The sequence below is a fragment of the Myotis myotis genome, unplaced genomic scaffold, assembly GCF_014108235.1.
Source record: "Myotis myotis isolate mMyoMyo1 unplaced genomic scaffold, mMyoMyo1.p scaffold_m19_p_7, whole genome shotgun sequence".
Classification (NCBI taxonomy): domain Eukaryota; kingdom Metazoa; phylum Chordata; class Mammalia; order Chiroptera; family Vespertilionidae; genus Myotis; species Myotis myotis.
In genome coordinates, this window is record NW_023416379.1 from 37,216,315 (window position 1) to 37,231,174 (window position 14,860).

A 14,860-nucleotide genomic window follows, 5' to 3' on the forward strand; every position below is an offset into this window, starting at 1 on the left:
GCAAGCAAGCCTCATGTTCGCTTCAAGCTGCCTGGCTGCCAGCTGCCATCTTGGCTGGCAATTAATTTGCATATAGCCCTGATTAGCCCATGGGAAGGGTAGCGGAGGTACGGCTAATTACCATGTTTCTCTTTTATTAGATAGGATTTTTTTGAGTTTGACTCTTAACAAATGCAGGGGGACAGGGCTATCATTTGAAGCTCACAAATAAGAGAAAGATCACCCATGAAGAAGAAATTTTAAAATATACTCAAAATTAGAGACAAAATTTTCATTTTACTCATGTAGACTATACTAAAGCAAGGGATACATCGGTGAAAAGTAAGTTATTAACTGAAATGAGAGAAAGCCAGGTTTGCTTTAGTTTTTCAACTTTAAAGTCAATTAATAAGCAACTGTTACCATCCAATAGGGCTCATTACATAATTTCCAAAGTGTAAAATCTGACAATGTTGCATTAAAATAAAATATTTTTATTGATTTCAGAGAGGAAGGGAGAGGAAGAGAGACATAGAAACATCAATGATCAGAGAGAATCATTTATTGGCTGCCTTTGCACACCCCACACTGGGGATCGAGCCCACAATCCAAACATGTGCCCTGACTGGGAATTGAACCATAACCTTCCTGGTTCATAGGTCAACACTCAACCACTGAGGAACGCTGGCGGCCAAGCTTAAAATAAAATTTTAACCAAAAATAGTTATTGTCATACACTGGAAAACACAAATATGTTAAATTGGAATTCTAGAATAAGAGAAAAGAGGACTAAAATAATATTTGAAAAGATAAGCACTGAGTACTTTCCAGAAATGTTTAAAGATGTATACTCCAAACTAATTAATTCACAATTAAAGAAACCTGGCAAATTCTTAGCAGGACAAATAAAAAGATATTCATAAGTATGTATCCAAAAATGAATATAAGTAATGAAACTATACCCCCAAATAAAAGGGGTTTAGGGCAAGTGTCTTAGAAGCAGTCAAAAGAAAAAAGAAAAACAACTACACTAACAGCTGACTTGTTATCAGTAACAATCAGTAACAATAAAGATCAGAAGACAGAGTATTTTAAATATGCTGAGAATATACTTGTCAACTAAGCAAACCCAACCCAGTGAAAATACCCTTCAAGAAAGAGGGTTAAATAAAAGCATTTTAACGACAAACTAAAACAAAGTAGCTGCCACCAGCTAGCCCTCACTTAAAGACCTTCTCAAGTATGCATACAGGCAGAAACAGATCTCTTGCATAATGAGATGCCAAGAATCAGACTCACTTGCTGTCATCTTTTGAGTTTTAAAAGAATGACAATAATAGCTAAGTGAAGAGTTCTTGCACTGTTCACTAAGGCAAAGGTATCAACTCAGACATGTTTTAAGTTTTAGGACTAACCACTTACCAGAAATTGAGGGCATAAGTTAGAAGTGAGTACAGGAAAAGAATGGAATGATTTTAAAAAAGTAATCCAAGAGAGAGGATGCCTACCATACTAACTTTCTGACTTTCTTCTTTTCTATTACATGTATTTAAGACTATACTTAAATGTTGCCATGGCTGTACCTCACAAGTTCTGAATAATATTATTTCCCTGATTGTTCAGTTCAAAATATTCTCTATTACTTTTTTTTTTGGCTCATAAGTTACTAACAAGTACAATTTCATATTTCAAAGATGGGATTTATAGTTATCCTTTGTGGCTGATTCAGCTTAGATGCACTGTGGTCACAGAACATGATAGCATGATTTAAAATTTATTGAGGCTAATTTTATGGCCTAGTGTAGGGCCTGGCAGAAATGTTAGAATAAGCCGAATGACTAGCTTCAAGGGCTGAGGAAGAAGAGTAAAGGAAGACCCCTCTTCTTGGCTTGGACTAATGGGTTGGAATCATTATTCAAAATGGGACTGAAGGTGCCTGAGAGCCATCCTAAGAAAGAGGCTTAATAGCTCTGGAGCTAGCAAGGAGTTTACAATCGGACATAATAAGAATAGTGTGCCTGGCAGAGTGCTTTAAATGCTTTATGGTACCTTACAACTCCAAGAGTTTGCCCAAGAAGCTACAACCAGGCTGCTCTGGGTTGAGGAGAAAATGCAATGAAGAAGTAGGAGAGAGATCCCAAAACCTGAGCTGTGAAAGGAATGAGGGCTCAGGAGTTGATGTATAAGTTTGGGGAATTTGTAAATGACGTAAGTGATAACACAATGGCCCTGCGAACATCATAAATACCAAGGAATTTTTGCACACTGCCTCCCCCGAGCTTCTGATCACCACCTGCTTTGGGGCCTAGGCTACCAATTGGCAGATGCTCTCCCTGGGCTCCAGACACACTGACTTCCCCTCCGCTATTCGAACACATTAAACTCTGTGCCATCTCAAGGCTTGCTGTCTCCTTTGCCTGGGATCTCTAGCCTTCGCTTGAGCGTGGCTGGCTTCAGAGAGGACTTCCCTGACCTATCTATTGAAGTCCTACTCCTGCATTATTCTCTATCATAATACTCTATTTCCCCCCTTCACAGTACGCAGTCCAATCTGCCACTCTATCTGCTCACATTTTTTGGCTGCCTCTTCCATTGAATGTGTGACCCATGATGGCAAAGATGCCTGGCTTGTTGGCCTCTGTGTCATCAGCCTTTAGAACAGTTCCTGATAAATAACATGTGTTCCATATTTGTTAAATCAACTATATAACCCAATTTCTCCATCACTTCTCTCAACTGGGGTCATGCATTCCTTCTGCAATCCAGGTTCTTTTCTCACTGTATGGACCTATACAATCAAAAGAGCTAACAACACTTATCGCACTATATTAGATATCAGGCTATACGCTCCATTTACGCCGTTTCACTTCACCTCCACAATAATCCACTCACACAATATGTGCTTTTAAGATGATCTCTATTGCACAGGTAGGAAACTCGGCCAAGTCCAGACAAGGGGGTGGAGCTGGGAATCCAGTTCAAACTTCAAAAACAAAACAAAGCCAGGCCACTGCTCACAACCAGTGAAGGCATCCGCTCTAGTTTGAGAAGTCCTGAGTTATAGCCTTTCTTATCTTTTGAGATGACACCTGCTCCAGCCAGGCCACATCCTAATCCATACATTCAACTTTCACTCCCTCTCTCCGCGGGAGGCGAAGGCGGGGAGCAGCGGAGCGCTGTCCTGAACTCCCACTTCCTGGCTTCTCCCGAGGAGGATGCAGGTGGAGAGGAGAAGAACTCCAAGCGTCAGCAACTCGTCTCTCGGCACGGAGCAAGAGGTAACACGGGGCCCAACAAGCCACCGCCAGGTTCTGGAGTAGAAGCCCATTCCCGCACCGCGTCCGGGGCAAAAGCGCTTACCTTAACTGCCACCTCCGGAGCCGCGTCCACCGCCACCGCCAGAGAGGGCTTGGCGGAAGGCGACTTGGTCAAGTGCATGAGGGAGTCCGCCGCTGGCAGCGGACACCGTCCGCCCTCACTGTCCGAGTCCGATTCGGACCCTGAACCCGAACCATAGGAAGCAGCCAGAGCTGCAATCGCAGCCGACATGACGGCGGTAGAGCTGCGGAGACCAGGCCCCGGCGGAAGAAGCGGCGGCTCCCAGGTCCTGAAAGATTACCAATGCGCACATTGTTTAGTTCCTTTGCTAAGCAAAAATTTATGACACTTTAAATAAATTAATTAGTATTAGAATAAATACCACATAACTGATAATTTGGAACATGTATCTAGAAATAGAACTATATTAGCTTATAACTTTCAGGACCTTTTTGACTTAAGACTACGAATTCCGATATACTTTGCCGGTCGGAGTCCTGCACTCCCGGCGTGCAGCGCGACAGGAAACCAGAGGCACAATGGGAAATGTAGTTTAGACTAGGGGGCGGGGCCGGCAGGCATCTCTTTGACCCCGCCCCCGATTGGATGGTTCATTCAATTGGCTATCATCTTCCCTCATTCCCTGGCCAGGCTGTGTTCTCTCCGTCCCCTCCCCCAAATTGAGGATTGGGCAATACCATGAAACCTCAGGAAAGGGGGGAAGATTGATACTCATCCCCGCTTATGGGCGAGGGGGCGGAGGCTGAGTTTCTCTCCACGGCTGCACCTCGGTTCCCGGGGCTGAAGAGGAAAGCGAGAATCTGAAGTTGGAAGACGCTGACTGGCGGGGAATAGCTCCTGCTGGGAAGGGTGGGAGGTTAGGTGGCGAGAGTCCAGCGGTCCCCCCTGCTTCAGGCGCTGGTCCCCGCGCCCGGTTGTGGAGCGGGGCGCGCGGGGAGGGGGCGGGTGGGGGGCGGCGGCAGCGGCGCTCGGTGTTGTTCGCTCGCGCGTCGAGCACACTGTGGATCCGACGACCGGTGGGCGCCTCTGGCGGCGTTCCCCGTGGCCCGGTGCGTCGGCCACTGCCCGAGCGGGTTCCCCCCGGGAGCCTGACTCCCCTGGAGGCTCTAGGGGGAGTCCGGGGAGCAGAGGAGGACCGGCGGCCGCCGCCGAAGCATGCAGAAGGGCTAAGGCAAGAGCCCCCAAGATCTCGGTGAGCGCGAGCCTCCCAGGAATTGTTTTTTGGGGGAGAGGGTGCCGGGGAGGAACTCTTCCCCACCGGCCAGGACGGAGAGCGGTGCGTGGAGCTCGAGCCCAGCAAAGGTTACGGGGATGGGCGCGCCTCCCCCGCAACGTCCCCCACCCCCATCTCGGTTCCTGATCTCCCGACGCCCACCCGCCAGCAGGGCTGGGTGCCGCGGGAGACGGCGGCCGGCCGGCCGGCGCGTCTGGGTCTCGGTTGCAGGGACCGGCCCGAGGCGGGGAGACTGCGGGTCTCACCTGAGGTGCCACCGTCTGAGCGCCCCTGCCCTGCACCCCCGGGCAGCCACCCGGCCTCCTGGCTGCGGGGGTGGCTGCAGCGCCGGGGGCCGGGGGGCTCCGTAAAGGAAGCCCCGCGTTTGCGTGCTTGCGCCGCGGGTCTGGGTCTGAAGATCTAACGGTGAAGCCAGTGCGGGGATCCCTTTCTCCGCTGGGGAGCAGGCGGAGCGGGGCTGTTGCCTCCGATGCCTGGGGGTGGGGGGTGCCTCGTGGCGAGTTGGGGAGCCGCTCCCTCGGCTCCGATGTCGGCAGTTCTCGCCCATTGTGCCACCCAGATAATTATTCAACTATGCAGCATCCATTGCACCTTTCCCGTTTTTCTTCTCCCCTTGCTACAGCGTGCCCCCTAGCTTCGGTCCTCAGGCGCCTTCTCTTGCACTTGCTGATGATGAGCTGGAATAACGATGAACAGAGAGCACATCTGACCTGAACGTTCACAACCTGTCCTGTAGCCTATTGATTAACTGATCCCCAGCTAGACGGGGTACTTTCATACGACTCGGGCGAGTCCTATCCTTGGGTTATATTTTCATTTTTTCCTTTGGTGTTAGATTCACGTATTAACCAAGTCTTATTTCTGTCCGGTAATCGATGTAATTGATTTATTGGTTATTCAACCCGCCTGATGTTCTTGAATTTAATTTGGATGGTAGGTAACTTTAACTTTTCTGGTGGTTGATAGCACTATATCATCTTCGCACATGCAGTTTCAGTCTTATTAACTCTCAGGAACAGCTTTCCTCATGCCCTAAGTTTCTAAGTTAGGAAAAGTATATTTATGTCGAACCTTTGAATAAAGTACATGGTATAAAATTTCTCAAGCATTCAATAAGAAAAGTTTTGGAATTCTTTATTTTCTAATAACAGAATAAATGATGCTTATCATAGTCTGCAGCTGAACGAAAGGAAGCATTTAATATTTAAGATGGAGTTGTAATTATGGTAGCAACCTTTTCCTAATTTATCTAAATTTTATTTTTTGTTCATTTCTCTCTTTGCATTATCATGTACTGAATTACTTGCTACAGGATTTTTTCCTCGTTTTTCTAACTTACGTCTGCAAGGATGGGTAGGCTCTAATTTTGCATGATCTAACTGAAAGGTGAGTTTTTTTTGAAAATGGAAGAAACAACTTAGTTATTTGATACTATATTAAACACTGTTTACATCTCATTATATTAAAATAAATGGTTCCCTACCAAAAATAAGTGTTTTCTTTTTGTTTTCGTAATCCTTCCTTTCCAGCTTTTCTTGTGTGAGCTTGTTGCCATAACCCTCTAGATAAAATGGAATGCACATAGGCATTGCAGAGGCAGCTGCTTTAAGGTACCGTAATTGTTTTGTGGCACTTGAAAGTGGCGCACATATAATTTGATGGGGTAGGGTCAGTTGCTTGCTTAGGAAGTGACCTTGCAGCTTACAAAATGGACACCTTTGTGCCTTGATTTCCTTATATGTAAATAGTGACAAAATACCCATTTATTCCACTACTAAGTAGAATGCATAAATTCAGTAAAGATGTTTTCGTAATGCTTTTAAAGATTTAAAAAATGTTTTAACTGATGAATGATGAAAAATATTTCAGTGTAAAATTTCATGAAAAAATGTCAGTAGGATTTTTCTTGACTTTTTAGAATGGTTGATTTACATTGCATTTTGCTTTGGAAGGGTATGGCTCTAAATTGAAGAATGTTTCTCATATATCAAGAGTTTTTAATAATTTAATAGGTATTATAGTTAATATCTATGTAATATCTAAATATAGGTATGGTTAGTATGGATGAAAAAAGTTATAGTACTTGGTAATAAGCAAGCAGAATATTGATTTGAGTTTGTGAAAAATAAAATCTCCAGAAAACATTAAGGCCTTTTTCATTAAAAACTTGTAGCTGACAAAATCCAAAATGCATAGTTGTGATCATTTGTAAGATATGCTATGGAGCTACTTTATTATTCAGGTTTGTAAATAATTATATATTTAGAACTGAGCATTAAGTTCCTAACTTAAAATGGTCCCTGACAATGTATGACTATCGTATAATACTTTATGCATTTTGCTTTATTTTCAGAATAGTCGAAGGTGCCATTTCCAAATGCTTGATTTTCATTATCACAGTACATAGTAGCTTTTGATTTATTTTCATAGCAAAAACCACTATTAACATATATTATTAGAGCGCTGCAAAAATAGTGCTTTCGGCTCCTTTGTGAGGCTACTTTATATAGATGAGACTATTCAGTGTCTTCAAAATTACTATTGTATTGGTTATTTTTTTTGGAAAATTAATTTGGTTATATTTTTTAGTGTTTTTTAAAAATGACCAACTGAAATTCAGATGTCATTATCACTTGGGTACATACAGTTAACTCAAGGTTTTTTTTTAAGCTTCTTGAGGACAGGAACTGATTTGATGTTTTTTTATCATAAATCTAAAGTAGTTAATACAGTGTGTAGCAGGTTCTAGGGGCTCATTGTTTTTTGTTGTTGAACAGATTAAATGAATGAGTGAAGAATATCCATTGATTTAATGTACTGAGTAGAAATTTTAAAATTAGATTTATCAAACAAATTTTAATTCATGAAACATAAACTTTATCTCAAGAGGAAAGAAAAATGTATTTGGATGTTTTTTGAATTTCCACTTATCTGTTCAGATATAATTCATTTACCCATACATATTTGGAACTAGCTCTAGATATTGTAGAATGTATACATTGTCAAATCTTTATATATGAAATGATAATATTTTTCTTCTTACCTATTATAGCTCTCTACATGAAAATATACACGAAAAGTTTTGTTTTTCCTAAATGAGTATAGAAATGTTTCATTTTTTTTAACTTCGGTTTTCCAGTGAAATATTAATAAAAAGGTGTATGTAGATTATATCCTGTGCTAAATGTTCAAAATACCTAACTTTAAAAATAAATGGTCCCTGAGGTGGAGCTTTGTATAAAATGGCACTTTTTCTGAAATGTGTTTTTAGCTTATTACATTCAGTTTATAATTTTGTATCATTGTGTATTGGTACTTCCTAACTTAAAATGGGATTGATTATACCTTAAAACTTATAAAATGGTTTATAACTTGGAACTTACTTTCTCATAAATAGGAAACTTAGTGGTTACATGAATAAACAGCCCACCAAAATCCATAATATACCTTAATTAGAGAATTAGGCTAACTAATAATACTAGAGAATTAAAAAACTATAATAATTTGTACAAAGATAATATTAAACATATTGTGTACAACAATACTTCTGTAGAAAAGTCAACTCAGAATCTACCTCAGAATGCTAGGAATACATTTCTCTTGTGTTAGACATGACAACATTATTAGGCACGTGATCTCTGATACCCACTGGGCATAGAGAAGAGGGTCTTCTTCAGAAAGTGGTACAGCCTCACATCTGAAGCAGTGATCAGAGAATGGGAGAAATTGGAAGGAGCTAGGAACTTCTATGTAATGTTGGACCAGTCATTTTAGTTCTCAAGAAAGGACTTTCATTTTTCTCAATTGTAAAATGAGGACGTTGAAGTAGATGACCTATGTGGGTCCTTTCAATTACAAATAAAATTCAAAGGCACTTAGAAGCTCATTATAACCGCCCCCCCCCTCCCCAGGGTTCATTTTTTCCTTTCTAGTATTAATGCTTATATGCTTCCTGTTAGGGAATATTTTCTTTCTGGATCTACCTCTGAAAAGATTGTAGTCTTAATCTTTTTTTCAAATGCCTATGCTTGAAAGTTAGACTTTTTAGGTTTTTAAAGGAGAGTTTTTGTTATGGTGGTCAAAATTGATTTTTTGCTGTTACTAGGAATAGAGAAGTCCAAAGAATGGGTAAATTTTCTTTTTGGGGAGAATGGAGAGTCTTAGATGATGAATTTGATTTTGGATATGTTGAATTTGGGTTAATGAAACATTATTGTATTGCTCTCTGGCACACTCATAGCACAGGACTAAATATTTACAGGGATGTTAGGTTGTTTGTATAAGTAATTTAGAGATGACAGTTCAAGATTCTGGAAAGAGATGGATTTATGCATAGAATAGAGTGTAGAAAAGAACTGGGATATAACAAAACTGTTGACTTCTGACTTAATAATTGCAGAGTGTGAATTAAGGAGAGCCAGGAGAGAATGTCAAGTGTGTGATCAGATATGATATTGGTGTTGCATTCTGATTTGACTGTTCTGTTGGGACTAGGGTTTGAGGTCTAGGGCAGTTCTCCTTTGAAGAGGAATGTGAAATGCTAATGAGGTAGGAAGGGAGGCAAAGGTAGAAAAGTATGTTGATGGTTTTGGAAATAGAGGAGAATAAAAGGATAACAGGAACTTAATAAGGACAAATACATTTTATAATGAGAAATTGGATTGGTAGGATAGAATATGAGGTGTGATGGGGACATTTTAGAGACGGAGTTCTGGGAGGTAGGACTTTGGAAGAGTGCACAGATACTTGATGTGCTTAGCAGTAGAAGGGAAGGGGTTGCTCCTCAATCTTCAGGACTGGAAGCACTGACCGTGGGAGCCTTCAGGACAGATCGATTTGATTCTGAATTGATTTTTCTACAGAATTACTGTTGTACACAATATGTTCAATATTATTTTTATATAAATTATTATCATTTTTTAATTATATGACCAACAAATCAATTATGACCACTTTAGAAAGCCTTGCTCTACTCTACATGCTTCTAATTCTAACCCTCGGGTTGGCAGGCAGTGTAGGCCACATCATTTGGGGTAGGAATATTGGTGAGAGAAAAGGGGTCATGCATTACTAGTGAGTGCTTAACTATAAATGTATTCTCCTTCTTACTTGCAAAAATAAGTCTTTTTTATTATGATAGAGGCAGGCAACAGCTGTGTACCCCGTCAGGGTTAATATAATAAAAATCATCATTTTCATTGTCTGTCTAGTCATGGAAGTAAATGAAATACAGCACGTCTCTTATATGTGTTTATAAAGGACTTAGTTTCATTCATTAGCATTAAAAAGAAACTGTAAATTTCTTTTTTGTAATGTTACACTAAGTACAAAAAGATGACATTAATGACCTGTCATCAGTTGAACATGAATTTTAAAATGTAGTAGGGATGGATTTAGGAGTTCTCCAACTAATTTTAAATTCATTATATTTGCTTATTGAAAGCCTGTTATGTGAGCGGTCATGAAACTGCTGGTTAAAATAGTATTTTCTGTAATATCCTTATGGAGTCTTTTTTTAGGGTTAAGTGAGATAATTGCTATAAAAAGACTTTTGAATTAAGTCTACATTAATATAAGATATTACTGTTACACTCTCGGGACCAGAACCATAGTTAAGGCCCTGATTTACATTTTAATGAAATTATTTTAGTATCTTAATATTTCTAATGTATGTAATAAATTAGTAGAATAAAAAGTATTTGTTTTGGTATTTATCTATTTAAATTTGTAATTTTTAGCTTTTAAGTTATCAGGAATATTGAATTTAAAGAAAGATGGTGATAGTCTCTTGAAATTTTTCACTTATTTTTCTTTTTAAGTTTTTTGTTTCTATTTGAATCTGTTTTTTTATCTGCATCTTCTTCCCCAAATAATGGCAGAGATATCTATAATTGACTTTATTTGAGGATGACAGTGAACCCTTAAGTTAGATATAGATGTATAATCTCACTTTAAGAACATTAATATGAAACCATTAATGAAGTGAATATGGATAAAAGTAATAAAAAAAGGTTCAAGCACTAAGTCTTAGAATACTCTAAGGGTTACAGGTTCAGAAGATAAGGAGGAGGTAGAAAGAAAGCCATGAGTTTGAGGTCTTCGAAAAGCCAAATTAAGGAAGTGATTTCAAGGAGTGAACAACTAACTGTGTCAGATGCCGTAAAGAGATTGAGAGAAGAGGCCTGACAATTAACTGCTGGTATAGCAGATAACTGACCTTGGTAAGATGGTTTGGTATAGTGCTGAGACTGAAAGCCTGAATGGAACAGATTTAAGTGAGAATCCTGTGAGAGAAATCGGAGAACTCATTCAAGGACTTCTGCCATAAAGAAGAGCAGAGAAATCAGGATGTCTGTTGGAGGTTTGGGGCAGATAGAGTGGGATGAAGACAGGCTTGTTTTTGTTGTTCATGTTGTTTTGTGTTTTTAAGATGGATGAGATTACAGCATAAGTCTGTGCTGATGGTAGTGATCTGATGGGCGGGGGGGGGTGGGACGGACAGTGATGCAGAAGAAAGGATAATTAAATAGCGTTTGGGAACTGGTTTGGAACTCTGGAGAAATTTTTGACTTTGACGTAGGCAGTTTACAAATGCCTAGTAACCCAACTCATCTGCTATTTTATAGTTGTAAATTGTTTTTAGTGATAGGGATAGGAATTGATAAAGTCACATACAGTTTTCCATTGTGATAACTGCATTTATGTTCAAGTCAAAAATAGGGTTGTAAATATGTTGACAAAAGAGCAAATCTCATTGATCTACCCATTTCTCCAAACTTGCACTGTTTTAATTTATTGGTCTTCAAGATTTTTTGCATACATATTCCTAGAAACATTTTTGAAAAACCAAACCATACCCTCTTGCACATCGAAGTTGATGTCTAATATTACTATCATAAATTTAAATCATGTATTTTTGTAATAGCTGGTAGAAAATAAGCATTTTTAGCATGATAAGAGTAATGGAATAAAAAGTTAATGCTATTTGATTAGATGGATTTTTGAGAACTTTTATTGAACTATAATTGCCAAACAATAAATTGTTAGGTAAGCTTTGACTTGTGGGTTCATTCTGAAACCATCATGACAATCAAGATAATGAGCAACCTCCCCCCTTTCATGCTCTTCCTTTATATTCCCGGTATCCTACCTCTTTCTCCTTTCACCAATCCCAATGTCCATTGTAGGCAACCACTAATCTACTTTCTGTCACTATAGGTTAGTTTGCATTTTCTAGAACTTTATAAATGGAATCATGTAGTATGTACTCTTATTTGTTTGGCTTCTTTCACTCAGCATGGTGATTTTTAATTTAACCATGTTGATTCATATATCATTAGTTAATTTTATTGGTGAATACTATTCCAATGTATGAATACTGTTCCAGTGGATAACAATTTGTTATTCATTCATCTGTTGATGAACATTTGGGTGGTTTTTAGGTTTTGGCTATTTCAAATACAGCTGCTATGAGCATTCATGTACAAGTCAATGTTTGGATATATGCTTTCATTTTTCCTGAGTAAATACCTACAAGTGGAATAGTTGGGTCATACAGTAGACATATGTTTAACTTTGTAAGAAAGTACTGAAGTGTTTTTCATAGTGGTCATGTCATTTTATATTTCTACAAGCAAGGTGTGAGTTCAATTGTTCTACCTCCTTGCTATTCTAATTTTAGCTATTATAGGTTTATAGTGGTATCTCATTGTGGCTTTAATTTGCATTTCCCTAAAGACTAATAAATGATGTCACTAGTCTTTTCTTTTGCCGTTTGTATATTTTCTTTTGTGAAGTATCAGTTCAAATCTTTAGCTATTATATATTGGGTTATTTATTTTCTAATTGAATTTTAAGGGTTCTTTATTCTAGATATATGTGCTGTATTATATGTGTGATTTGCAAATATTTTCTCTCAACCTGTGGATTATCATTTCATTCCCTTAACAATCTTCCAAAAAACAGTAGTTCTTAATTTTGTTGAATTCCAATTTAACATTTTTTTTCTTTTATGAATTGTGCTTTTGGTGTTGTCTAAGAAATTTTTGCCTAACCAAAGGTCACAAAGATTTTCTGGTTTTTTGTTTTTGGTTTTTTTGTAGAAGTTTTATGGTTTTACATTCTACATTTAGGTATGTGACCCATTTGTATATGATGTGAGGTAAGGATCAAAGTTTTATTTTTTAATATAGATATCCAATTATTGTAGCAATATAAAAAATTATTTCTGTATTAAATTGCCTTTACACTTATGTCAATTTCTGGACACTTCTCTTCCATTGACTATTTGTCTGTCTTCACATCAATACTACATTATCTTGAATTATGTAGCTTTTTAATAAATACTGAGGTCAGATAGTATAAATTCTCCAATATTGTTTTTCTTTTTCAAAAGGCTATGTATTTCTTCTTGAGTAAGTTTTAGTAGTTGTGTCTTTAAAGGTATTTATCCATTTCATTCATGTTTAATTTATTGGCGTAAGTTGTTTATAATATTCCCTAACTATTCTTTTAATATCTCTAGAATCTATAGTGATATCACTCCTCTCATTCCAGATATTGCCAATTTGTATCCCTTCCTCCTCCCTCCCCTCCCCATTAGCCTGGTTAGTGATTTAGCAGTTTCATTGATGTTCTCAAAGAACCAGCTTTTGGTTTCATTGATTTTTTTTTTTCCTCCATTATTTTTCTGTTTTCTATTCCATTGATTTCTGCTCTCATCTTTACTATTTCCTCTCTTGCTTATTTTGAGTTAAATTTGCTCTATTTTTTTCTATTGAAGTGAAAGTAGTTGAGGCCATTCATTTGAGATCTTTCTTTTCTAATATAGACATTTTAGTGTTATATATTTCCCTCTATGTGCTGCTTTAGCTGCTTTCCTCAAATTTTGATTTTTTTTCTAGTTTACTCAGTGCAAAATAACTTCTAATTTTTAAAAATTTATTCCTTGACTTGGGGCTATTTACAAAATATGTTTTCTAGTTCTTAGATATGTAAGAATTGTCCAGATATCTTTCTGTTATTTCTAATTATATTGTGGATAGAAAACATACTTTTAAATTTATTCTGACTTGCTTTATGGCACAGAATAAGGACTTTCTTGGTAAACTTGAAAACATATGTGTATGCTGATGTTTGGGGATGGGATGTTCTATAAAATTCAGTGAGGTCAAGTTGGTTTATAGTGTTCTTCAAGACCTCTATGTGCTTATTGATTTTCTGCCTACTTGGTTCAATTATTGCAGTACTAGAGATGGTGAAATTCCTGCCTATACCTGTGGACTTTCCTAGGGGTTTTTTCTTGCAGTTTTATTTTTACTTTATTTTGAAGCTCTTTATAAAGTGCGTAAACATTTTAGATTATTACATCTTTTTGATGGATTGACTCATTTATTATTATGATGATGATCCTATTTATCTCTGCTTATATTCTTTCTTTAAAATCTACTTTGTCTAATTAGTTAATATAGTCACTCAATCTTTTTCCCTTAGCATGATATATTTTTTCCCATCCTTTTACTTTTAACTAATTTATGTCTAAAGCAGATTTTTTATAGGCAACATGTGGATGAGTCTCATTATTTTTCCCATTCTCACAGTCTTCCTTTTAATTGGCATGTTCATATCCTTTATAATTAATGAGATTATTGATATGGTAGAGTTTAAACCTACCATTTTCCTACTTGTTTTCTTTTTTACCTTAATGTTCATCAGTTCCTTTTATTTCCTTTTTTGTCTTTTAGATTTAGTAGGGGTTTGTTTGTTTTTTTGGTCTTTTTAAAATTCTTTATTGTTTAAAGTATTACACATGAATCCTTTTTTCCCCATTGATCATTCCCCATTTGTCCCGTCCCCCCTTCACCCCCCCCCCCCCCATTGGCTGTGTCCATGGGTTATGCTTATATGCATACATACAAGTCCTTTGGTTGATCTCTCCCCCCCTTCCCCCACTTCCCCCTGAGGTTGGATGGTCTGTTCCATGCTTCTATGTCTCTGGATTTATTTTAGTTCATTGGTTTATGTTGTTCATTATATTCCACATATGAGTGAGATCATGTGATATTTATTTTTCCCCACTGGCTTATTTCGCTTAGCATAATGCTCTCCAGTTCTATCCATGCTGTTGCAAATGGTAAGAGTTCCTACTCTTTTACAGTAGCATGGTATTCCATTGTGTAGATGCACCACAGGTTTTTAATCCACTCATCTGCTGATGGGCACTTAAATGACCTAAATAGACCCCTTAGGAAAGGACATATAAAAGGCCAAGAGACATATGAAAACAAGCTCAAAGTCACTAATCACCCA

At 38.2% G+C, this 14,860-nt stretch overlaps 2 protein-coding genes across 11 annotated transcripts in view; one reads left to right on the forward strand and one right to left on the reverse strand.

Moving 5' to 3' along the window:
• CDC40 (cell division cycle 40) overlaps positions 1 to 3,698 on the reverse strand; it is a 54,086-nt gene extending 50,388 nt beyond the window's left edge. The window contains exon 1 of the mRNA XM_036316813.1: positions 3,340 to 3,698. Coding sequence (XP_036172706.1) covers positions 3,340 to 3,528 — 189 coding nt within the window. The 5' untranslated portion in view covers positions 3,529 to 3,698. The remainder of the gene's footprint in view (positions 1 to 3,339) is intronic.
• The window catches only part of WASF1 (WASP family member 1), a 35,520-nt gene continuing 23,642 nt past the window's right edge, over positions 2,983 to 14,860 (forward strand). For 2 of the 10 annotated variants that reach the window (XM_036316816.1, XM_036316825.1), the window contains exon 1: positions 4,245 to 4,510. The gene's annotated coding sequence lies outside the window, so the exon portion shown is untranslated. The other 8 variants (XM_036316817.1, XM_036316818.1, XM_036316819.1 and 5 more) reach the window with 8 other exon arrangements.